We start from the raw sequence: 24,851 nt of genomic DNA, 5'->3' as shown, positions 1-24,851 counted from the left end.
GTAAAATAACTGGTTTCCGCGAGTTGAAATCGAATCCACAACCATTGTGGATAAAGTAAAATGCTCTCTCACTGTGTCACAATGGTGTCACTGACCTAAATAGCAAATACTAGCGACCCACCCGCGACTTCGCTCGCTTAAACTTATTATTGTATAAAGCCTATAAAGTCGCCTCAAAATTTTCAGTATTTTTTTCGAGAAAAAGGCACAAATATACAACCCCATAAACCTTCACATTTATAATTTTAATAAATTAATTTATTAATAAATAAATATATTATAAATATCTAATAATAATTAATTGGTAGTATAAGATAAACAATAATTTTTAACAATAAAATTTAGTTAATTTATCCGGACTTATCCATATATTGTTATGAGTTTTAATAATACGGTAATTTAAATAGATGATCGTCATTATTCCCATGTTCACTTATCATGGAGGAAAACGGTGAATTAATTAAACTCAATGAAATAACTTTAGACATTGACAGCGTCTGCGTTTAATCTCGACGGTTGTGGATTCTATGTCCACTCTTCGCTCTAGTTAAAAAGCACAGCGTTGAGTTCCGCAACTGAATACTGATTAACTGTCATATTACTAGATTTCCGATATCTACTCTCTCTTTGCGGGGAAACGCGTGAATCTGAATTGTTACATTGAATTGTTTTAACGATCGTTATTTTTTTTTTAAATTATTATTGATATGAGACATATCTGTGGTAGGAAATTTGCTGCGTTCAACTACAACATTCAACAAATAGAAAAATTTTAAAGATTAGGTCAAATTTTGGTAGAAGATGGAAAACCTGATCTTTTAACACTATGCTCTTTCTGGCTGGTTGAAGCTAAACTAAAAAAACAAAACAATATAATGTTATTGTTACTGTACAGTCACTTGGTCGGTATTCTTTTCCTATATGCTCTTTTTGCCGGTAAATACAAAAAAATGGTAGTAAAAAACTAGTTTCTAAAGCGAAAAATATTTTAATAAAATAAAATACGAAATATTCAAAAGTAAATACTACAAATTATACAGAGAAGACAATTAACTATTTATTACTATTAACGTTTTAAAATGAACTACACTAATATTTGTACATAGTGGGAAACGAATCCATCAATATAATCTCGAGTCGTTAACTAATAGATCAATTAAATTTATAAAAGAATTACAAGCTTTGCCCTTAATATTGTTGTTTTTTGGTGTTATTGTTGAGAATTTCATCATTTTTTAATAAACTTCAAAAGTGATAAAAATGGAGAACGCTATGTTTTATTAGGACTTTTTATCTGTTTAGAAGATGGCACTATAGAAAATTTTAAGGTTTATTTAAATTTAAATATACTTGTATTATGTTAAAATTACTTATTTTTAAAAATCATCAACATCTTCATTTACAAAACCGACAACATACAACATTTTTTTTAGTATCCCGTATGTTACAAAGTAGTTAGAGGAAATTTATTATTAACACACTCCGTTCCCCACACTCCGCTTAATTCAAACGCTTTTACTTTTTCCAAAGCGAGGAAAATAAAATACTTCATTCCCCCGAATAGGCATTGAATCCACAACCGTCGCATTTACAGTCAGACGCTGTCAAACTGGGTCACGACGGCCCCATGTATACATGCAAAATAAATTACGCCAAAAACAGAATTAAAACTAACAACCTTCAATCATTAATAATGAACTATTTCGCTATAGCGTCAAGCACAATCTACACTAAAAATAATTGTAAGGATCATCAAATACTTTTAATAAACAAACAAATATATTTACATTCGTAGATGATTCGACAGAACGTGGTTCATATAATGCAAGTCATCAGGGAACTTATATAGTAAAGGATAATGACTTGTATGTCATTAGATCTCAAGATCTTGCACGAAGTGGTTGTCGCGAGTTATAAGAAATATCTATATTTAAAAATAAATATAGAATACAAAATTAAAAATAGTAGGTACATATAAAATACCAAGAAAAAATGGATCGTTGGGTAGGCAAAGTGGCTGTCGTCACCGGGGCTAGTTCTGGCATTGGGGCAGATATTTCTATTCGTCTTGCCAACTTGGGGCTCAAAGTGGTCGGGTTGGCTAGAAGAAAAGAATTGATTGATGTAAGTGATCATTTTGATAATTTTAGTGTCGTAACATTATAAACTTATAATCTACTAGCGACCCCCTTGCGGCTTCGCCCGCTTTTACTACTGGATTATTCATATAATGTATGTTTGCAAAGCACTTAAGATAATGTGAAAATTAATTAAACCCTAATGCAACCCGCATTTTCGTAGTTTCAATAAGGATTTTCCAATTGTTTTACACAACAAAAAATCCTTGTTTTTTAGTAGGTACCGTAATTTTAAATCTGTGCTACTAATCTTTTCAAGTACATATTTAAATGACTATTTTTAAACGGAAGAAATTATAAACAAAAACCTACCTACTAATAACTACTACAAAAAATATGAAACCAAATATATCGCGCTGAAATAATACATTCAACTCCAATTATCCAATACGTGCAAACGCATCTAAATCTTCGTTGCTATAAAGGCAGGCGGGTTTTTTTTTTCGAGCTTGTGGTTAATGCTGAAGAGGGTATTCTGTCCCTGATGAAAAGCAAGCATTACGTAGCTGCCTGTGAGGAAAATTAAATAGAATGATCGGCCGGGAATCGAACCCGGGCCGCCCGCGTGGCAGGCGAGCATTCTACCACTGAACCACCGATGCGTGTAAGCCGCGGCGGACGCGCTTGTATTGCATGGCGAGTGGCGAGCCGTTACGCAGCAAGGATTTTTTGATATTGTAACAACTTCTAAAGTACTTAGTACTTAAAATGAAAAACAGTAATAGACAGTTTTGATCTACAATAAATGGCCACCGTAACTAATATACTTATTTATATGCTGAGAGTAAGGGATAAGTGAAACTTGACTCGATACAGCTGATGTGTGAACGGCGTGATGTGTCAATAATTAAATGCGTTTTTCTCTAAAACTATTCGCAATTTCGAAATAGTTTAAAAAGCAAATTTTATCTTCGTTTAACGTAGAAATTTAATAAAGTATTTTAAAGGATAAGGATTAATACCATTATGGAAAAATATCCCTCACAATAAAAAATATATTGAAATTACTATTTTTAGACAGAAATATGATCACTACACATTATTCTTAAAAGATACGAATATGCCATCGCGGACTTTTTTGTAGATCTTATTAAGAGGAACAATACTCCAGTACATTTTTTTCATGTAGTATTTACCATTAAAGCAGCGCATGCGCCTAAGTGTCTCAGCGGGTAGGACTTTATACACATTTATCGTATTTATGTTAATTTACATAAGAATGTACAAATAATAAACTATATATAAACCTTCCCTGAGAAATACTCGACCTAATGGTGAAAACCGCATAAAAATCCGTTGGGTGGTTTAGAAGAAGAAGAGTTAGAAAGTTCAGACAGACACAAAAAGCGACTTTGTTTTATAAGATATAGGATTTATAACTCTATACTGTGATCCATAACACGCGGTCCACAATCTAACGAAATATATTTCGTTAGATTATAATCTACTGAATTGAAATCGTTTCATTGCAACTTGTCATTTTTCAAACGCTGTCAAGGACTACGTTAGATTGGTCGGTTTTACAGCAAAACCGTTAAGTTAAATTAGTTTAGTTATTTTTTTAGCGTCTTGTTGTATGCGAGCACACTCAATATTTCAGAATAAGCAGAGAGCTAAGACCACGTGCTAAGACACTTTGTTTCCCAAGGATTTTAATTTCCGAGACATTGTGTGTTGAATGGTGGAACTCAACACCGCACTTTGTCTTGCAACCAGAGCGAAATAAAAATAATTCATTCACTCGAGTGGTAGCCGCATTGAAAAATCGTCGTTTCACATATTTTTGAAAATGTAATTACAAGCAATGTTTTTTACGAGGGCCATGCGTAATACAGCATTAAGCCATATTTTTCAATCACATATTTTATACTCTAATTCATGATTTTTAAAAAAATATATTTACAGAAATTAGCACAAAAAGTCACTGGAAAGGGCAAAATTTACTCAAGACAGATAGATCTCTCAAAGGAATCGGAAATAAAAGAAACTTTCGAATGGATCGACTCGGAATTCGGGGGACCTTACATTCTTGTAAATAACGCTGGTTATTTGCCAGTGGGATCTATAACTGGTAAATTTATATTTTCAATACAAATTATTATTTTTGTATGTACATATAGTGGGGTTCAAAGCATTGCGTGTTGAGAGGCGGAACTTAACGCCACGCTTTACCTTGCTGCCAGAGTCAGGAAATTAAAATATTATTAAATAATAACATAGATTTCCCCGAATAGGAATCGAAATCACAACCATCAACCTGTTATTTTAAATAACAAATATTTCAACTATATTATTCGTAAAATACATTTTCTTCTGTCTGTTTTTGATGCTATAAAATAAATATTTTCATAATATTTTACAAAAGCTTACAGCTTCATCTCAATCGTTTTTTTTTCTCCAATTTTCTACCTGTCACCTGTCAAAATCAGAATATAAAAAAATAATAACAAGAATATTATATATTTTCTTGTAATTTCAGATTATGGAGATCAGAAAGTAAATGACAGTGCTATAGCACTAACAGTTGATGTCAACGTGAAGGGCCTCATACTGTGTACGCGGTACGCCGTCTCTAGCATGAGAAGGTGGAATATCGAAGGTCACATTGTCAACATAAATAGGTAAATATCTATTATATAACACGTGATAACTGACCATCGAGGATAGCGTGACAGTATCTGATTTTAAAAGCGGTGGCTATAGGTTCGATTTGCACTCAGGGGAATTATTTTGAATTCCTTACTCTGGTCGATGAAGTGCGGCGTTGAGTTCCGCAACTCAATACACAATGTCGAATTAATTTTTTTAAGAAAATGAAAAGCAGGGTGTCTTGTCACTACGTTGTCTCTGTCTCCCTTGTTGTATAAGGATGCTTTATATAGAAGTAAGGCATACCAAAAGCCAAAAAAAAATTCTTACAAATAAAGACAAGTTTCTTGATATGACTTGCAGAGCGAGGACATGAATATATTAAATAATTGATTCCTTTTTCTATGATAATAAAGATTCCTTTTGTTTCAGTGTAACCGGTCACTACGTGCCAGTCTCCCAGACTATGAACGTGTACCCGCTGACGAAGCAGGCAGTCACTGGATTCAGCAGTTCCTTAATCAATGAACTCGCCAAATACAAAAGCAAAATAAAAGTTACGGTACGATTTAAAATAATATTTGTAAAGCTATGATAGTAAATATTGTCATAATAAAATTGCGCTACATTAAATTTTTATACAGTATTTTAATATTTACTTATTATTAAATTAATTAATGATCTCGGGGTTTACTCGAGGGGGGATGGATTAGTTTCATTTCCACATTGGGTTTTATCTTCCCACTCTGCAAAATGCGGGATACAGCGTGAAAATAAACAAAAAAAAGTTAAAAGAAGTAACAAAATAAATAAAAAAAACATATACTCGTATAGTACGTCAGAATCCACATATTAAGTAATAACCTTGCGTTCCGATACTCACGTTTTTATATTAGATTCAGCTCTAAAACTATTCTACATATTATAATTTACTAGAACACTATAAAATAATTATTTAATGACTAATTTTACATGATTAATTATTTGAATATAATACAGAATCTCTCTCCCGGTGTTGTCAAAACGGACATGCCTCCCGGCGAGCTGGCGAACGCACCCAAGCTGGAAATTGACGAAGTCGTCGACGCACTGGTCTACGTGTTATCTACACCACCTTCAGTTAATGTATGTTTTTAATATTAATATTTTGTAGCCTTAACATATATATAGAATAGGATATTTTTTTCATAATGAATTCAATTAATGGCACACGCTATGTCCCACATGAAGTACTGACGCAGGATAGGCACGCCGAGCTTTTGTCTTGTTAACAGAGAAAAGAGAAAATAATTCAATTTAAATGTCAAAGATACTTCTATGAAGATATTATAATTAATATAAAGCTATGGGATTCAGCGTGAAACTAATAAAATGGACTATTATATTTATCCATGTTTTTTATTTCAGATCTACGAACTTGGAATTAAAGCTATAGGTGAAGGACTTTTATAAATACCATATAATATGAAATAATTACATGGTTTATAAAATTATGTTCATAAAATAAAATGTTCCTTTCTAAATATACTCAAACAAAAAATATATTATAATATAAATAAAAAAATTGTTTTCATTTTCATATTTCCCTCTGAGGGAATGAAACATTTTAATTTACCTCCTTCCTTTATTTACTCGTATACATATTATAGAGGTAAATTCGAAACAGCAATGACTTTGGCCTAAGTAGAGTAGTTTCGTGCAAGTTCGTACAAACGGTCACAAAGGCGAACTGTATTTGCTATCACCAACTAAACTTAATTTGGTTCTAGACATTTCCTCTTAAGACTATCATACAACAAAAAGATTGTATAACAGGATATTTTTAAATAGTCATGAAATATTACTTTGATTTACGGAGTTCCTTCTACATATCCTGCTATATCAGGGATGAAGCTGAAAAAAAAAAATTAAAATATACATTTTTAAAGGCACTCTGTGGTTTTCAACTGACCACCTTTAAAGAAGATTATGCCAATTAGTCCTACGTTTCGACCTCAAGTTTCAATTAGCAGCAGAGGGTTTCAGCTATAAGGCCCCTAATGCCAATCGTTTGAGCAGAGTTAAAGTGAGATGTTTAAAAATATTTGAATTTTATAGAATACCTTAGATTTTAGGTTTTCTTATATTTTAAGATATATAAATTTCAATAATGAGGAGAAAAGAGTGACTATATAATGTTGAATTACTCTTTTCTCCTTATCGTTGAGTTTCGTCACTCCACATTTAATAAAAATTGTGCGTAAAGTTGGAAAGTAAGCGGAGTATCTTGACATACAAAAAGAAAAGCTACTTTTTTTTCTTAATTGATATAGACGCGGTCGAAAAGTCATCTAAGGCTTAGAAGATTTTTTATGAGTATTAAAGGGTGAACTGAAGAACTTAACGCCTCGTTGTCTTGCTACCGGAGCAAATTCCCCTGAGTGGGAAATGAACCCACAGTTTGTGTCTTCAGTCAGACGTCCTTCATCAGAAAAAAAGATACACACAGATAACAGATCAAAAATCTTAAGAGAAGTAGGTTACAGCAGCTACTTTCAAACTTACATTTGATACTAAGCTTGTCAAAAGAGCTTCGTTAAAGCTCACATGTTCGCGGACGCAGAGTCGAGTCGGGACTGGTTTGTTATTTTTTTATTGGAACTGCCATACTCAGGACATAGTGGAGAGTTAGCGGATAATGATGTCATACGGACTGCTGATGGAAGTAAAAATTAACTCAGAATTTTAGTATTAAAATTTGAAATTTTCTATTTGGCTTATTTATATTTAAATACTTCATCAAAATATACATGTGAAATGAGAGCTAAGTTCAATGTAAATTAACAAACAAAAGAATGAGATGAGTGCCGAATTCTGTGTTCACTCGGCATAAAATTCTTAAAGGACAAGCAGAGGGAACTTAGTGTTAAGACACTCCGTTCTCCACATTCTGCCAAATTTTCAAAACATTTTATAGAGTGGGAGAACAATTTGTTTTGCTATCAGAGCATAGAAAATAATATTACAAGTTAAAGTTGCCTGTTTGGTTTTTAATATTACAAAATACATAAAAATATCCTATTACATTATATTTTTGACGTCTTGGAAAATAAAACAGACGACGAAATTGTACAGCGTCTAGTACCAAACTCGTTATTTCGCGATGTTATATTAAAACAACATCGCAAATACTTACTCGTATGAATGTTGGTATATTTACTTTATAATGGAAATAAGTTTAACTTAAATTATAATATTACTGGAATATTTTATTCGCTAGCTCAAGTACGTGACTTCTTTAGCCGACTTAACAAAGGGGGTTACCAGTTTGATTTGTTTTGTAGTGTTGAAATTGAATAGTATTAGAATTTGATTATTTATTGAGGCCCGTCCGAGCAAAAAATCAATCTCTCGAGTGGGAATCGAACCCACAATTATCGCGTTTATAATCGGGTATGCCGCAGTACCACTATAGCTTCAAAAACAAATTAAAATATTCTATATTTTGTTACCATTTAGTTTCAGTAACGCTCATTAGTACATTAAGTATTTACAGTTAATACGACTAGCTAATGTTTGGAGAACGCTTATTACTCGCTGAACTAAAGTGTAGTTTTAGTTTATTTAAAATAATATTATTTTATATTTGATACCAACGCCTGTGTTCCAGACCCTGTTTATTTCATAGCGGAACTTAGCACTACTCTATTTTTAGAGTTCCGTACTTTTTAAGGAAAAAAAGAACCCACTCTCTTGTCCGTCTGTCTGTTCGTCAAGACCTTTTATCTCATGAACCGGAGATACCGAATTGTAATTCAAACCATTTACTCAGATCTACGGCACCATGATCTCTTTTTAAAAAAATAATTCTATATAATAATTAATTATTCTAATAATTATGTAGTTTTATTTTAACATCAAATATTCCGTGAGAACCTACAGTAATGAAGTTTGGCAAGAAGTCAGAACTTACAACACAAGTAAATAAAATCCGAAATATGAATATTTATAAGTTCTTTATAGAACAACAAAATACACTCGCAAATTTAAGTTTGTAAACTTTTATAAGTTGTACTTCTTCTTTTATTAACATATAATCTTAAAATTGGTTCAGAACCCTCGGTGAGAGAGTCCGATTCGCCCGTCTCCTATTTTTTCATTATTTAACAAACTGTATTTTAACTAGAAGGGAAGATAAAATCAATAATAAGAATTTGCAGCGAAAAATTCTAAAACAAAGTTCGGATCATAAAGGAAAATAGAATTTATTTATATATAAGAAAATACTCTTTGAACCACTTTATCTCATGTTATCAAAACAGTTTCTAGCAGAAAATGTCGGAGAATAACATTTTAAATTGTTATAGCTTATTTACTAAGAATTACGTTATATAATCCGGCGAAAAATGGGAAACGGATAACGAAAATGTCTTAATGGGAACGGGGTGTCTTGCGCCGTCACTAGCCTAAAATATACTTAGTTTATTTATTTCAATTACAACTTTAATAATTTATTCTAGTATTTACAAAATACAATGTATTATGCATTACATTCATTTAAAACATTTTCATTTAAACTGTACTTAGTGTTTCAGCGTGAATGTAAACAGTGTTCGGTAAATGAGTCGCTGTTAATGTTGCTTTTAAAATGACCTAATACACATTTGAATAATTAAATTATTATTTAATGTGTTAATTTCACAGTACGTTAGTTTAGTGGGGCCTTTGTGGTATATTCCGATGAAATTTGATACTTATAGGTTCTATTTCTAGATGAGTTGATTTAAAAAAACATGTGAGCTAGTGGGAAATTAATTATTTTCTTTTTTCCGCTCTGGGGATAAAACAAGGTCTCGATGATTACGCAGAAATGGGGGAAGAATTGTCTTAAGACAAGTTTCTTAATTTAGGTGTATTTAATATTTTAGAGAAGCATGGTCCATGTCCAGCGCTATTCGAAATGTTAAATAAACATATTCCTAAATATACTTCTCTTCTTAGAGTGCAATAAAACTGTAAAAACGTAAAGATATTTAATAAATGAATTAAAAATGCGACGTTAGCTTCATTTATTACATTCTTCATTTAGAGTTATCTTAATTTTCAAGAGTAATTGAAAACAGAGTGTCTCGGCACTTTCTTCTTTTGGCCTACATGAGTAATAGAGTTAGGTAATAATTTGTAATCTACACGTGGTTTATAAACCAAATATAACTTGTAATTAATTTAAATTCCCCAATTCATACAACCGCGGAGTAACCTTTTGTTCTCAGTTCGTTCATCTCTAACATTTTAGTTCTGGGGGAAGAACATTAAATTATATCGCGCTGTATTTTACTAAATTTAAATATTTTTAGAAGTTTATCCTTTTTTAAATTGAAAATAATTAGTTATCGGACGAAAACTAATTTGTTTTGTGAACTTAAAAACGTAAAATGTTCCTGTTTTTGCTTAATCAAACCCTATAGGATACTTTCCATGTTCATGTACAGTTATAAAATACGGCACGATTTGAATTTTATAATATAAATAAACAATAATCCGTAAAGTGAAACTTTATAACAATTTTAAAGAAAAAAAACTAGCAATATAAGCGCCATACTGATTCAATATACAATACAATCAGCAAAGTTTCAGTAGATGAACATAGATCAAATGCAACTGAAGCAATATTGGTTAAGCATTGTGTTAGCATCATGTTTGAGTTTAAACTCCAAGTAAAGCCGATAAGCTTATAGCGGATATAGCGCTTATACCACAAATGTAAGATAATAGCTTACGAGGAAACTTAGATTAAGCTTAGTTTTGCCAAATAGAAACCAGTTGTCTATTAACTAGAAGGACACTCAACCTCTTGACGTGCCCAAGCCACCTGAGCATGTCGTTCTTCGTACTACCTTTTACATTCTCTCTGGTACCTGCTATACTACTTAGTTGTGTATTCAATCATCCAAAGTGAATCTGACTGACGGAGAGATTGCGGGTCCAAAACATTCATATTTCTTTAATTCTTCATCCCTAATATCTTGGTTTCGTTTGCCGTATAATAGCCGGCCAAACATGCAGTGCTGACGCTTCATTCTCTCAACAATTTACAGCTATATATTTATTGTTTTAATTTCATACAATTTGAACGCATGAATCGCAAACGTAAACAAAAGTTTGACAGCTTATATAAATTTGTATGAAAATCTCATTGGATCAATTTGACTCACACTTGACCAATTTTTTAGTTCACTAATTGGAAGTGAAACACGATAAATTGTATATAGAAATAAAACTAAAAAGAAATTAATTGTTCATACATAAAACAATGACCACTTTCATTCATACTGCATGAGAAGCTTCATACTAATTACAATAAGCTTAAAGTGGTGTAAACATACATTGAAAAATCAATCTTAAGTCAATACTATAAGGTACAAAATAGTTAAATAATATCATTCGGCGTTGAAACTATCGTAATATTTATAAGTACAACAATTGTAGCGCTTAAAACGAATATTTTATTCAGATAGGTTTCATTTGAAATGAATAATGCGCAAACAACTGGTCTGTTTGGATCTCCATGGTTGTGTAGCTACAGGTCTGTGTTTGATAGTAAAGAGTTTAAATACGACCTAAAGGAAAGTAGTTTCTTTACGCAGCAAAGTAGAACGGGAATTTGTGCTCAGATATTCCATTTCTCACTTTCAACCAAATTTTCGAAACATTTGTGTCGATCGGTGGAACTCATCGGCGCGTTTGTCTCGTTACCAGAACTAGAAAATGTAAATAATTTCTTACCCTGAGTTGAAATCGAACCCACCATCATTGCGTTTACAATCAGTAGCTGTGCCACGTCGGCCTCTTTCATAATATTTTAAGGTATAGTTGTGTTAGTTTTAGTTTAGACTTTTCGTACATATAATGTTGATACTTTATTTTCTATTTTTCACCTGATTTGATTTCTTCTGGGTGGCGTAACTCAACTGTTACATGTACAGAAAAGAAAAAGAATCCGTGCAGACATGGCCGTGGCGGGCCGGCACAGGGTCTGACTGTAAGGGCTATAGTTGTAGATTCGATTCCCAGTCAGGGAAATTAATTATTTTCATTCTTTCACTCTGGTAACAACACAAATCGTAGCGTTGAGTTTCTCCATTAAGAACAATGTATATGAAAATTTAAAAAGAAAATGGGATTCGGAGTGTCTGACCACTGCATTCCCTTTGCCTACCCTGTTATCTGCTACTAATATTATTTTACTCGGTAGCCTACTGTAATATCTTCAATAACCAAATCAGCTAAATAAATGCATATATGACATCTTACTTATGTAAATCATGATGAGAAATGCAGCTCAGAGTACTTGACAAGATTTTGCACTTCAAAGCTATATGCATTTACATTGCATATGTAAACATTCTGTTCATTATTTATTTATAATTTACTTAATCACTAATGCTGTTCTACAGGGTGGAATTGACAGCACCACTTTAAAAGAAACCACAGCTTTAACTACCTATAAAAGCCTATTATAATTCTGAAAAAAAAATAATTCCCAAAAACGACAAAGTCGATAGTCGACTAACGATAGGCTATCGATATTCTATCGATAGTTGTCCGATAGTAGGACTATCGATATTTTCGATAGTATCGAGTACAATACTATCGGACAAATGTAATATTATCGATATTATCGATAGTATTGTATCTCCCAGTCAGAAAGATATCGATAGTATCGATTGCTGTGAACTATCGCTGGCATGCTAAGTTGCGATAGTATCGTTTACTATTTTCATTTATAGTAACTAATCATCATAGTATTAGAAACGAAGTTGAAGTACTTAACTATACTTCGGTATTAAGTAATCTTTCTCTTCACCAAAATATGAAAAAACAAAAGAAATGTAACAAAAATGTTTCTTGTTCTTTACATTTCATCTTTTAGCTATGCTTAAGAATCATATTCAACACTATCGCGAATTAGCATACAATCGATAGTCCAAAACAATCGATAGTATCGATACTATCGATTCTACCGATACTGTTGTTGGGTGAGCGGGGGTGTCTTTGTGTAGATATCAAAATTCATTTTTAATATTGATTAATTGTTTAATATAACACTATAGTTCATAATAAATGTAGATTATAATTTTTACGCATGATTTGATATTAAAATAATTTTATTAACTAATTATCAATACTATTTACAAATAATTACTAAATATTAATTTATTTCGTATCGAGTTTTCGTAGATTCTCGTGTAACATTATAAAACTCGTTTACTATTTAATTTTTATACGATTTTCTATCAAAATAATTATATAAATATAAATAATAATGAAAATCTTAATAAAAAATTTTAAAGTATGTTCGATTAGTATTTTAGTTAATGGCAACTATTACAATGTTTTTAATTATCTGTGTAAGAACAGAAGTTAGCCGCGAAACGGCTAAATTCTATTGTATTTACATTATTTTGTTCGACTTTACGTTGAATAATTATTGTTTTAAATTATTTGGATGTTGTTTAATATTAATTTATTAAACGGATTTCTAAAATCGTGGTGAATGTATCGTGATCGTGATGATGTGATTACTGAGTATTTTTCTCAAATGTGAAACTATTGTGTCAGTATTTGAGTGTCCTATCAAAACATACATTCTTTTAAGACATTTCAAACAAATGTTGAGTTTTTAATATTACTTATGATGTAAATATTAGTGCTAGTAAAAGAAGAATGCGGCAACGGCGATGTAACACTAATGTTAAATGTAAGTACCTATCTATCTATCGTAGTTCAATATCATTTTGTGTGTTAACAATTTTGAATATAATTTTGTGGGTGATTCAATAACCATGCAGTATTTCTAAATAATTTCATAATAAAGGAGATATAATAAATTGACTTAAAGTAGGATTTTATTAAACAATTTTAATAAGAGCTTTGAACGTTGTTTATATTAATTATAATAAATAGGTAATTGCGTGAAAAAGAACGCGAGATATCGTTCTTTCTCGTTCGGTTATGTTTTGACGTAGTATGTGTATGTGTGCGTCACACGAAATACAGGTATGGAGAAAAATTGTAAAATGAAAAAAAAAATCCTACGTCCAAACTGTTGAGGCATCTTGATTAATTTCTTTAGCTCCGGGTTTGTTGGAGGGAAGAAATAGAAATAATTCATTATACTTAGGACTATATTTCTATATTATATACTAGTGGGCCCGGACGCGGCTACGCACTATGGGAAATCGAGGTCTGTATCAGATCAAAAATCGATAACTTTTTTATTTGTTAAGATAAACAATAGAATTTTTGCACAAGCATAAAGTATGAAATAGTGCGTTAGGTGACGTTCAGATATTATACCTTTATTGGAGAATATATATATATAAAAAAATAATTAAAAGAAAAGTTTTCAGTAAATAATAGTAAAAATTAAAGGAATAATAGTAAAAATGTATTATTAAATTAGTTTATTATTATTCCCGACTGCTAAGGAAGAGTTATGTTTTTCGCGCGTATTTTGTATGTATGTATGTACGTATGTATGTATGCAATACTCTTTATTACCTTGTATCTCCAGAACCACTGAACGGATTTACATAATTAAGGTATCGTTATATTCGCTTTAGCAGCCCAAGTATTCTTAGACAGGTGACGTTAAAAAATAATAATCATGGCGGCTGTGTTACGCCATTGGACTTAGTGAAGAAAAAATTTTTGGTTTCGAATACCACAATATGGGTATCAAATTGAAGAACTCAACACGAGGATTTCAAAAAGGTATCATGATTATCATTACCATAATGAATCCTAACAAAAATTTTAAAAATAAAAAAATATTTATTAAAAAACAAACACCCCGACTGCATAAATCTGAAAAGAAATTAACAAGCCCAATAGTTTATTAGGATGAACAGTCGGGACCTATAAGTAATTCTTCAATCAATAAAATCTTTACCAGGAACCTCAAATAATTTAAAGAGGTGCTAATTCTTCTCCTATTGAACGTAAACCCTGCACCTTCAATGTATGGGAGTAATAATTCACGCTTGGAACACTAAAAGTATTCGTCATTTTGAAATTTAGTGAAAACACTTAATAATCAAACGTCTGTTAGTAATTTTATTACTAATTTGTAATAGTTTTTTGAAATTAATTCACTCTTCATATAATTTCATAAATGAGGGTAGTGTGAATAAATGATTGTGCAAAAAGTGTGCAAAATGAGGATAAAACGTCCTTTTATCAGTAAATAACAATAATTTTATGGAAATTTACTACAATCTAATCAATTAAATAGTAAAACATTAGAAACTACAATAGATAGAGTTTTCGTGTCCCCTGACTTGTATCGCAGTTTTCGTGATAACTTCTCAGTCTGCAGGTCTCTGCAGCTGATTTTTGATAAATGTTATTTATGAATATCTGGACTATAAAACAATATCAAATATAACGCGTCGGGAGACGTCGGTAACTGTTAAAAGTCTCGATGAACTTTAAACACGTACCTTTTTTCTCTTCACTTGTTGTTAATATTTTTTATAAAAATATAGTCACGATATCCACAATATAATAATTGTTTTAAAATCTACATACTATGGGCTTTTCAAAAATATATAACACTTTATACCTACTTGCACATTTTTTTAAGGAAATTATGTTTAAAGTATCAAAGTGAACAACCTGAAATAGACATTCTCACGAATGACAATTTTTCACGATGAATAAATATATATTCCAAATGTAATTCACGAAAAAATAATTCATAACATTAAAGTTCCACTCTTATACTATTAATTAAAAAAAAATAATGCGTCACGGACGACTTTGAAAAAATGACTTTTGATCTGCCGTTGTTCTACCATTGTCCATAGTGCTACGCCCGCTTGAACTATACGATTACTTATTAAATATATTTATGAAGTTATTTTCGGTTTTCAATAGAATTTGTAAGAAAATATAAGCCTAAATAATTAAAATAAGTTAAAAAAGAATATTAAGTGGAGATTTATTATTAGAAAAAATATCTGAGTAACCGAAATGAACAAACAAAAGAAGTAAAAGTAACTAAAGGAAATTCTTAATATTAGAAAAAGTATCTAAAGTGTCCCATGCGCGCGTATTAAACATTTTTCTATATTAAATAATTAATAATTTTTGCGAACAATATTAAATAAAATCCCAAATGATTAAAATTACGATATTTTAAGTGTATAACATCGGTATAGATAACCGAACTGAGATAAATTAATTGTAAGCAGCAAATAATTAAATAAAAATTAACAGTAATTCGAAAATATATAAAAATTTACCAAACCATCAAAGTCATCTGCCCGTTCGCGTCGGTCATACTATGGTGCCCGTAGGCTAGGTCATTTCGAATCAGTAACATCTCCTTAATTATTTATTAGAATGTTATACAGTAAACTATTATATTTATTTTCATAAGAATGAATATCCAATTATAGAAATGATCTAATTTTTGTTAATGTATACAAATCTATATCTATAGTACCTATATATCAATACGGACTTTTTTAAACAATATTTAAGGGACAATATTTTTGTAGAATATTGTTTTTGTGTCTCATAAGGTTGAGTGGGCGCACCATATACGCGTCAAGCAAACTCATTTTGGGTGACGTTTTCTAACAACAAACTTTGCAAATCGTTGCTTAGCAACGGCGGTTGTTATAAGCATGGCGGAATAAATTGCATATCAATTTAATAAGTATTTTAATATACTAATATATATCGACAATATTACAAAAAAAGTATCCTATGTTCATCCCGGGACCCTCAAGTATCTCTATATGAGTATTTTATCACAATTAAATTAGTGGTTTGGCCCTGATTGCGTAAAAGACAGACAGACAGACAGACAGACAGAGTTACTTTCGAATTTATAATATAGGTATGGATAAGGCTGTCGTGGCGCTATGGAACAAGCGTGTGACTGTCACCGCGACGGTTACGAGTTCGATTCCCACTTGGAGAGGATGAAATATTTAATACATGTATGTATGTATTTTCCTTTTCTCGCTCTTATCTGGTTATACTTATCTTATAGTGTGACGTTAGGTTCCACAATCCAACAAGCAAAGTTCCGGAAATTCGACGGGACGTGGAGAACAGAGTCTCTTAACACTAGGTTCCCGAGTTACTTCTACGTGTCCTACTAGATAACGGCGTGATGTTGAAAAATAAATATATATATAAAGCAAACTTCAAATCTATACTGATAACGTGGCAAGATACTTTTAATTAAAAGTGGAAAACCGTGTAATCTGGAACTTAGTAGTTCGCAAGTTCCTTTGCGGGAAGTAGGCTTGGCGGTGCGGGTCGTGATCGATACTGTAAGTAAACTTTGGTTTACAGAACTAATAAGGAGGTTTGGACATGGTATGAAAATTATGTCTTATTTTAATACTAGCTTTAGTCAAATTGTAAAATTAAAATACATATCACTTAGAGAGACACGTGACACCGAAATATTTAGAGAAATGTTGTATAAATAGTATTCGTTGATAAATATATTACTCAATATTAAAATACTTTTTCAATTTGAACCAGTATTTACTGAGATTGCGTATTCATGGAAACAACCTCTTCAGTTTTATAAGTAAAATAAAGCTTTAGCGGCCGGAGCTGGTGGAACGATTTCAACGTAATTTTCTATAAATAAAATTATATCAACTTGTTTCAAACACTTTATAACATTATTTTCAAATGGAAAAATGTCAAATTCCACGATGTAGAAAAATATGATGTTAGTCGGAGTTGCTATCTCTTAGAGAGCAAATAGAGCACAAACATGGCTATAAATTATATGAAACATTATTGGCCAAGAGTTGACTGCAAAATTTATATTATATCTTACAAATACAATACAATATTTTTATTTTCCATTTTCTTTAGTTTTACACTGTATCCCGACCACTGCAGAGCACATAGAGGGAACCTGTGGACCTACTGTTAAGTCGCTCTGTTCCCTTTAAAACACTTCTGTTTCCAACTTTCCATCGAATTCTTGAGGCATTACAGGTTGACTCAACTTACCAAAACGAGAAAATGAAAATATGAAATATTTCATTTCCTCGAGTAACCTACCAGCAACACAACGTCGTCGTACGCGTATGCCCCTGCGCTACAACTGGCCTGCCTGCATTGCTTATCTCTTCTCTCAATTCAGCCCTGTAAGAATAATTATTCACTTAACACGCAATATACAATACACACATATTTCAAACGAAAGTAGAAAACGGAGAATCTAAACGTTACGTTCTCTTTGTCTCCCCTCGTCCACGTCTGCGTCTCACTTTAATAAGTCGCTACTTTTCCAAGGTTTCTAATTATAATGAAGATTTTCTAAGAGGTTAATCTTACTTAATACTGTTTTATCAGGGTAATTGTTTTAGTCAGTAATACTATACTTCTAGACTAACAATGAGTTGCTGAGCTAGAAGGATTTACGACTTATCACTTAGTAAATATAAAAAGAATGGTCATAAAATTTCAGAATAATACTTTAACTTACTGGATTTGTACAAAAACAGCTAAGACACTCCATTCTCCATTTTTATCCAAGTTTAATAACACTGCGTGCCGAGTGTCAGAACTCAACGCCATGCTTCCTCTGTCTATACGGAACCCGTAACGTTTATTGTAAGACATCCACTACGCCACAAAGTAATTATCTTCTATATATATAAAAGGACTTGTCCTCACTGACTGAGGTAAGACGCACGCACAGCCGTAACCGTTGATGGTAGAAACGTGATATTTGGACAGATATTTACTGTTGTAATCTGGACATCCACTAAGAAGGGATTTTGAAAAATTTTAACCCTAAAGGGGCGAAATAGGGGTTGAAAGTTTGTATGGGAAAAAAAGTAAATATGCACCGATTTTAATAAAATTGTAAATTCAGACTCTTAAAATGATTTAATTGAACACGTGTTTCACGATTTTTTGGAATTTACCCCCTAAGGGTGCCAATAAGGGGTTGAAAGTTCGTATGGAAAAATCTTTAAATCGCCATCGCTTTTTATAAAATTTGAAATTTAGACTCTTAAAAATATTTCATTGAATACATGTTTCTTGGTTTATTTTAATTCATCCCCTAGGGGCACAAATAAGGGGTTGAAAGTGTGTATGGAAAAAAAATTAAATCGGATTATTATAAAATTTGAATCTTAGACTCTTTAAAATATATCACTGAACACATGTTTCGTGGTTTATATTAATTCATCCCCTACGGTTCTAAATCAGGGGTTGAAAGTTAGTATGGAAAAATCCTTAATCGCCACCGATTTTTATAAAATTTGAAACTTACTCTTAAAAATATTTCATTGAATACATATTTCGTGGTTCATTTTAATTCATCCCCTAGGGGTGCAAATAAGGGATTGAGAGTTTAGTATGGAAAAGTCTTTAAACCGCCACCGATTTTTTTTAATTTTTAATTTAGACTCTTAAAAATATTTAATTGAACACATGTTTCTTGGTTTATTTTAATTCATCCATTAGGGGCGCAAATAAGGAATTGAAAGTTTGTATGAAAAGTCTTTAAATCGCCACTGATTTTCATAAAATTTGAAATTGTTACTCTTAAAAATATTTCATTGAACTGCGAAAGCGAAGCTGCGCGCGTCCGCTAGTATTATATAATAACCTCTTCGAGACAAAAGTTAATATTTTTTCCTTTTCTACTAACATATAAAGATCTAATATACTACCACGAAATGTTCCAGTCTCATCTAGTATCATTATTACGATATTTATTATCATTACCCCGGAGAGTAAAAGATAAAGTTAATGAAAATTACATAAGGGTTGGCTCATTGTGGTTTATTCGGAGATAATACTTATTTTCATACAAAACATATTCTGCTGTAAATAAAATGTAAGTGGAACGTAAGTCTGTCTACAAAATAATAATAAAACAAATAATATTAAATAAACTTTATAATTATGACTTAAAAATGTTCGAGACATTGCGTGTTAAGTGGTGGAAGTCTGTACTATTCTCCTTCTCTCTGCGCTATTCTCCAGGGTGATAATTCATCATCTCGTTACCTTGCTCTTTGACTTCAGAAAAATAGTGATTTATTAATTTTAATGCGTACTCTAAACTGTAGCTGCGGTAAGAGTTACTTTTGGCACTTAAACCTAGTACAAAATAAACTCCATAGTCCACTATCACAAGACCTCCCTTTTTACTTAAACTTTGGAAAGTTCGGTTCCTCTAAGCACTAATATTTAAGTAACAAAAGCCACAACTACCTCAGACCGTCTATAAATAGACGATACGAGAACTTGCTTATCAGTTGAGTGAAATTAATAGATTGGCGGGTAGTTGCGAACGTCTTATAGTTGATAGCATCGCTTTGTGGCGGATGATCTGGTTTCCTGTTAACTTGTTCTAGAGACGCAATATGTTATATTATAGTTTGATATATTGACAGTGAGTTCAATTTCTATCACATGATGATGGCTTTTGAAGGGAACACTTCTTTAGACACGTAGAGCAGTTTTTATTGGGCAAAATCTTAGGGGTCCGCGATTTCGCTTCACCGACCTGTGAGATAGCGGTTTATCTGTTTCTCATTAATATATTGATAATTAACAAAATGGACCGACACTTGAACCCACGAGGAAAAACGATATTTGAACTCACTATTCTCGTATTGTGTCAATAAAGTAATATTATCCTTTTCTATTCTGCAAGTTAAGTTGTAAATATTTTATGGCTGCCATAACTTTGTTATTAGCAACTTTGTACGACGATTTTTCTACAAAGCTACTGAAAAATTGTTATAAAAAATTAATATACTTCAATTTATAAAATAAGTTCAATGGTATCTAGGAACTATGTAGAAAAAAAGTGCCTTGCTCTGTCTATCCATGGAGATAGACCCCCGGAAGCCAAAAAGAAATGTTGGCTGGATACAGGACATGAGAGCCAATGGACTGACTATTTAAGATATTGAAGACTGAAAAGTGGAGTATGCAATGTCGGAAAGCAGACCCCGGTAATCCAGAACAGTGCCAAGACCTGGTAGAAGAAAAAGCCTTTACCATCAATTGTTCTAACTCTGGTGGACAATTTGACGCGCTAATAAAGAATATGATACTTAAAATATCCGACAAAAATATTTTCAATGTGAAATTGACATAGCTTTTCATGTTTATTGCGATAAATACTGAAAAGAATATTGAAAACAAAAACTTAGAATATTAGGTTATTAATGAAAATCTGAAAAACCTTGAGGGTATTGACGTTATTTTTTTTCTTTGTTTCCTTTTGTTCATATTGAAATGATGTTCATTTGGTTGAGAAATATAAATATCACCAGGTATTTTGTGCGAAGAGCATGTTATTTATTCAACATTTTTTTAATATGTTACAGTGCCTTTAAATATCTATCTATTTAGCGGATATCAGTGACCCCGCACACAGAAGAGACGACCGAGAGACTAATAAATCGAACCCATAACCTATCGCGTTTACACTCACACTTTGCCCCCTGCGCCACAACTGGCCTCAATATTTTGATCTCGACTTTCACCAACAGTATGCTTCAACTTTAAGTAGGGTCCAGTGAAGTAATCTTGTAAGAGCATTTCATAAACATAGTATCTACATAAGGGAACCCGGCTGAGGCCGAGGGTTCCTCACCTCGTCCTAAGTCAACATTCGCTGCATAATTCTGTTTGCTGTAACGAACCAAAATTCACAAAACTCCACCTCTTACGTGGACTTAGTGATTCAGCGAAGCCGCATTACTATTAGTTTTCAACTTCAAACATGATGAAAAATGTGTAAGCTTTTATGTTTTGATAAAATATTTATATATAAGCTAGCCGTTGTGGATTTTGGTAAAGCAGCACAGCCTCTCATTGTAAGCACAACAGTTATACGTTCGATGTCCCTTCGAGAAAAGACAAAACGAGGTGTGCGTGAGGAGGCACTCAACACACAACCTCCTGAAAACTAAGTGAAAAGCTTGTAACGGAGTGTTTCAGTGCCAGGTTCCTTTTGCATAGCCTGCTATATTAAGGACAGAAAGCTAAAAAAAAAAATATTATAGAATTTTTTACTCTAGTAACAAAAGAAAGTGATTTTAAGTTTCACACAGTTTTCGTTAGGAATGATTTCCTCTACCTTGCTACTTGTGTTATACTGTGTAAAGCTAAAACAAATCTTTTTAAAGAAATCCATAGCTGTGGTTGGATAAACTATGCATTATTTATGAGTAATAGATATGAACATTCAATCATTAGTTATTAGTCATTTGTCTATCGAAGTGGGTGTCTACTGTAAACGTGATAGTCGGGGGTCCAAATCGGGGAAATGGCTATATTCATATCAGAAAGCAGAAAGAGTTAGTAGCTGCTATATATTGGCCTATCTTATTTATTATAATTTCAATTTCAATGACATTTATCTATCTAGTACTACAAATGCACAATGTGAGAACAGTAAGGTTTACTCTACGCAAATGCTGCTTCCTACAAATCGAATACCCGAGCGTCGCAGCTGCTCCGCTCGAGACAAACACGCTGGACAAACACTACACGAACAACAACAAGACTACGGAGAATATCCTTAAACTGATATGTTTATTAGCCTCGCTTGTTTAACGAAATTAAATTGTTTTGCTGTCTTGTAGGAATAGTACTGAATTCATTAGGTATATCCTATATCCTATAACTTATCAATAATACTGGTCATTTCCATAGTTCACGTTTATTATATACATTGTTAAGAGTCTCTTTTGCGCTTCTTCTACCGAACTTTTGGGACATTGGACATATTGAGAGGTGGATCTTAACGCAGTACTTTATTTTATTATCTTTATAGCTGTTTTGTGTGATACGCTTTGTAACGTAAAATTAAAGTTCGAAATTTTGTGGAAAAATTGTCTAAATTTATTTAACGCATAAGAAAATTATTTTACAATTACGGAGAAGAACACTTACAGAGTGTTTTAGTATTAGGTTCCCAGGCTCCCTCTGCCTACAGTTTTCTTTATTCCAAACTATATTTCCAAGCTCGACCTCACCACCCATTAGTCATATTTAGTAAGAAACCTGCAAAGTGACATATCTTATGTTACACGTGTTCAGACGCCGCCTTGTGTGAGGCGCGTGTCACTGACGTACTACCTGTAGCAGCGATCACATTTGTCAATGTTGGAGACGAATATATATCTTTATATTTTAAGTACTTTGAAGCCGTCATAGTCCATCGTCATAGTCCTTATAACAAGCGGGACAAGCAGTCTCGATAATTCAGACAGCATGTGGGGAACATAGTGTCTTATACAACGTTCCCGTTGCTTTTCTTTTTGCGGGATACAGCGTGAAGTTAAAACAAAAGTCAATATTTAAAATACTAGTTGGCGAGAACGTTCTTTTATTTTCATTTAACAGCTTGAAAGATAAAATATAAACGGCACTCGGAGTGGAATCACTTCTTTGCAGCGACGACAATGAAAAACAAAGTATTTGTGTATTTAAGTGTTTGTAAGTATTATATTGTTGAAATATACATAAGGACTTCGTGAAGCACTAATAGTAAGAGTGCTTTTTAAATATTTTATACATTGAAAGCTACATTTAAAGTTATTTCATTTTTTTTATATTTTGTCTAATTTTCGAAAACTCAACCCGCTTTGTCTTGTTATCAGAGCAAGGAAATGAAAATAGCTAATTCCTCCGAGTTTGAATCGACACTTCAACCGTAATGTATAGAGTCAAACGCCGCTGCGCCGCGAGGGCCTCGAAATAAAAATATAAAATACAAACTAGAAATGTTTTTAATAGTTTTTACATTTTGTTCTCTTTCTGTTCATGTTAATATAACTATAGGTGGAGGTCTTATGGCAAAAGTGTGTGACGGTAAACGCGACGCTTGAGGGTTCGAGTCCCACTGGGACACATTGAAATATTAAATATTTTAATTTATTAGGTTCCCAGAAACCCTCTATCTATCCAATTATGTGAAACTAAAAAAAGAAGAATACCTACAACTCTTCAATAATAATTAATGAATCTAATAAAACTTTGATCTATATACAATTATTATTTTCCTGTAATTAGTAGGTAAAGTGAGTGAAGGGTGAAGGGTGAATAACTAAGTATTTAATATTTCATCTTTCCCTCAGACGGGGCTCTCGTAGTAATTTACTCGTAGCTCCAGCCCTCGGCCCTCCAGAGATGTCAAGGAACAGAACAGAATTTTAATCAATTTTAAATTGTAATGCTGATTCATCAAACTTTTGCCACATTTATTATTTGGACTTTTATTTTTTTGGTTAATTATGATATAGTACTACTATATCATAATTTTCTTTCATTCCGCTGATTAGAACGATTTATTATTATTCACATTTATTACTATGAAGTTGTATAGTGGGTAATTGAAGTATCTTAGTAGAAATGGATTAACATTTTTCTGCTATTTAGCCGGACTCTCTTTCGTGTGTCTACGAAGAAAAGCACTGTAATATATAAACATATAATCAGGCTGTATCTCACATATAGCAGGGAGGGAACATACTGTTAAGACACTCCGTTCCCCAATTTCTGCTGAATTCTGGAAGCACTACGTGTTGAGTGGTAGAACTCATCGACACCGGAGCTAAGAAATGAAAATATAAACGTAGATAAGTATTTAATTTACACAATATAATTGTAATTTACACAGTTTCACTCAGTCCCATTCCGCAAACCGCACTCCGCCAGCCCAGAGCGTGTTGCAACGGTCTATAACAAGACGTACGGCGCTCGAGACCGCTCTATCAATCTTGATCACTCAATAGCTCTCGAGCGAACGTTTCTATTACACTTAGCTGCTCCTCAAATTATATGTTTTTCTACTCTTCAATTATTAAAGTATAGTGGTGGTGGTAGGTGGTGGGGCAGGGGTAAACTGAGAACCTATTATTTATTAAAAACTTAGATTTCAAAACAAATATTAAAATAAGTCAATAAACTAAGACAGAATTTAATAAGAATGTTCGTTTTCTTTTGCCAGCAAGTACGCGTCGTGTGCGTGACAGGCGCCGTGATTAAAGGAACTTTGAGAGTCTACATTCTTAGATTAAGTAAAAAACTGTCACCTTATCAAGAATTTTGTTT

At 32.3% G+C, this 24,851-nt stretch overlaps 1 protein-coding gene across 1 annotated transcript; it reads left to right on the top strand.

Annotated features, from left to right (window-relative positions):
- The first annotated feature begins 1,862 nt into the window (after positions 1 to 1,862).
- On the top strand, positions 1,863 to 6,285 carry LOC146540227 (farnesol dehydrogenase-like). The gene is made up of 6 exons (XM_085204033.1): positions 1,863 to 2,124; positions 4,044 to 4,209; positions 4,618 to 4,759; positions 5,160 to 5,289; positions 5,727 to 5,852; positions 6,135 to 6,285. Exons 1-6 carry the CDS (start codon positions 1,993 to 1,995, stop codon positions 6,177 to 6,179), a joined length of 741 nt encoding a protein of 246 aa, XP_085060159.1. The 5' UTR covers positions 1,863 to 1,992; the 3' UTR covers positions 6,180 to 6,285.
- The last annotated feature ends 18,566 nt before the right edge of the window (positions 6,286 to 24,851 follow it).

Source organism: Heliconius melpomene, chromosome 2 (genome assembly GCF_056956725.1).
Source record: "Heliconius melpomene rosina isolate 202511_hmr_F chromosome 2, ASM5695672v1, whole genome shotgun sequence".
NCBI classification, from domain to species: domain Eukaryota; kingdom Metazoa; phylum Arthropoda; class Insecta; order Lepidoptera; family Nymphalidae; genus Heliconius; species Heliconius melpomene.
This window is presented reverse-complemented; position numbering and strand designations above follow the sequence as displayed.

Coding starts and splice junctions, on each gene's coding strand:
- LOC146540227 (XM_085204033.1), top strand. CDS start 1,993: ATGGATCGTTGGGTAGGCAAAGTGGCTGTCGTCACCGGGGCTAGTTCT. Junction 4,210..4,617: donor GCCAGTGGGATCTATAACTG/GTAAATTTATAT, acceptor TTGTAATTTCAG/ATTATGGAGATCAGAAAGTA. Junction 5,290..5,726: donor AAAGCAAAATAAAAGTTACG/GTACGATTTAAA, acceptor AATATAATACAG/AATCTCTCTCCCGGTGTTGT.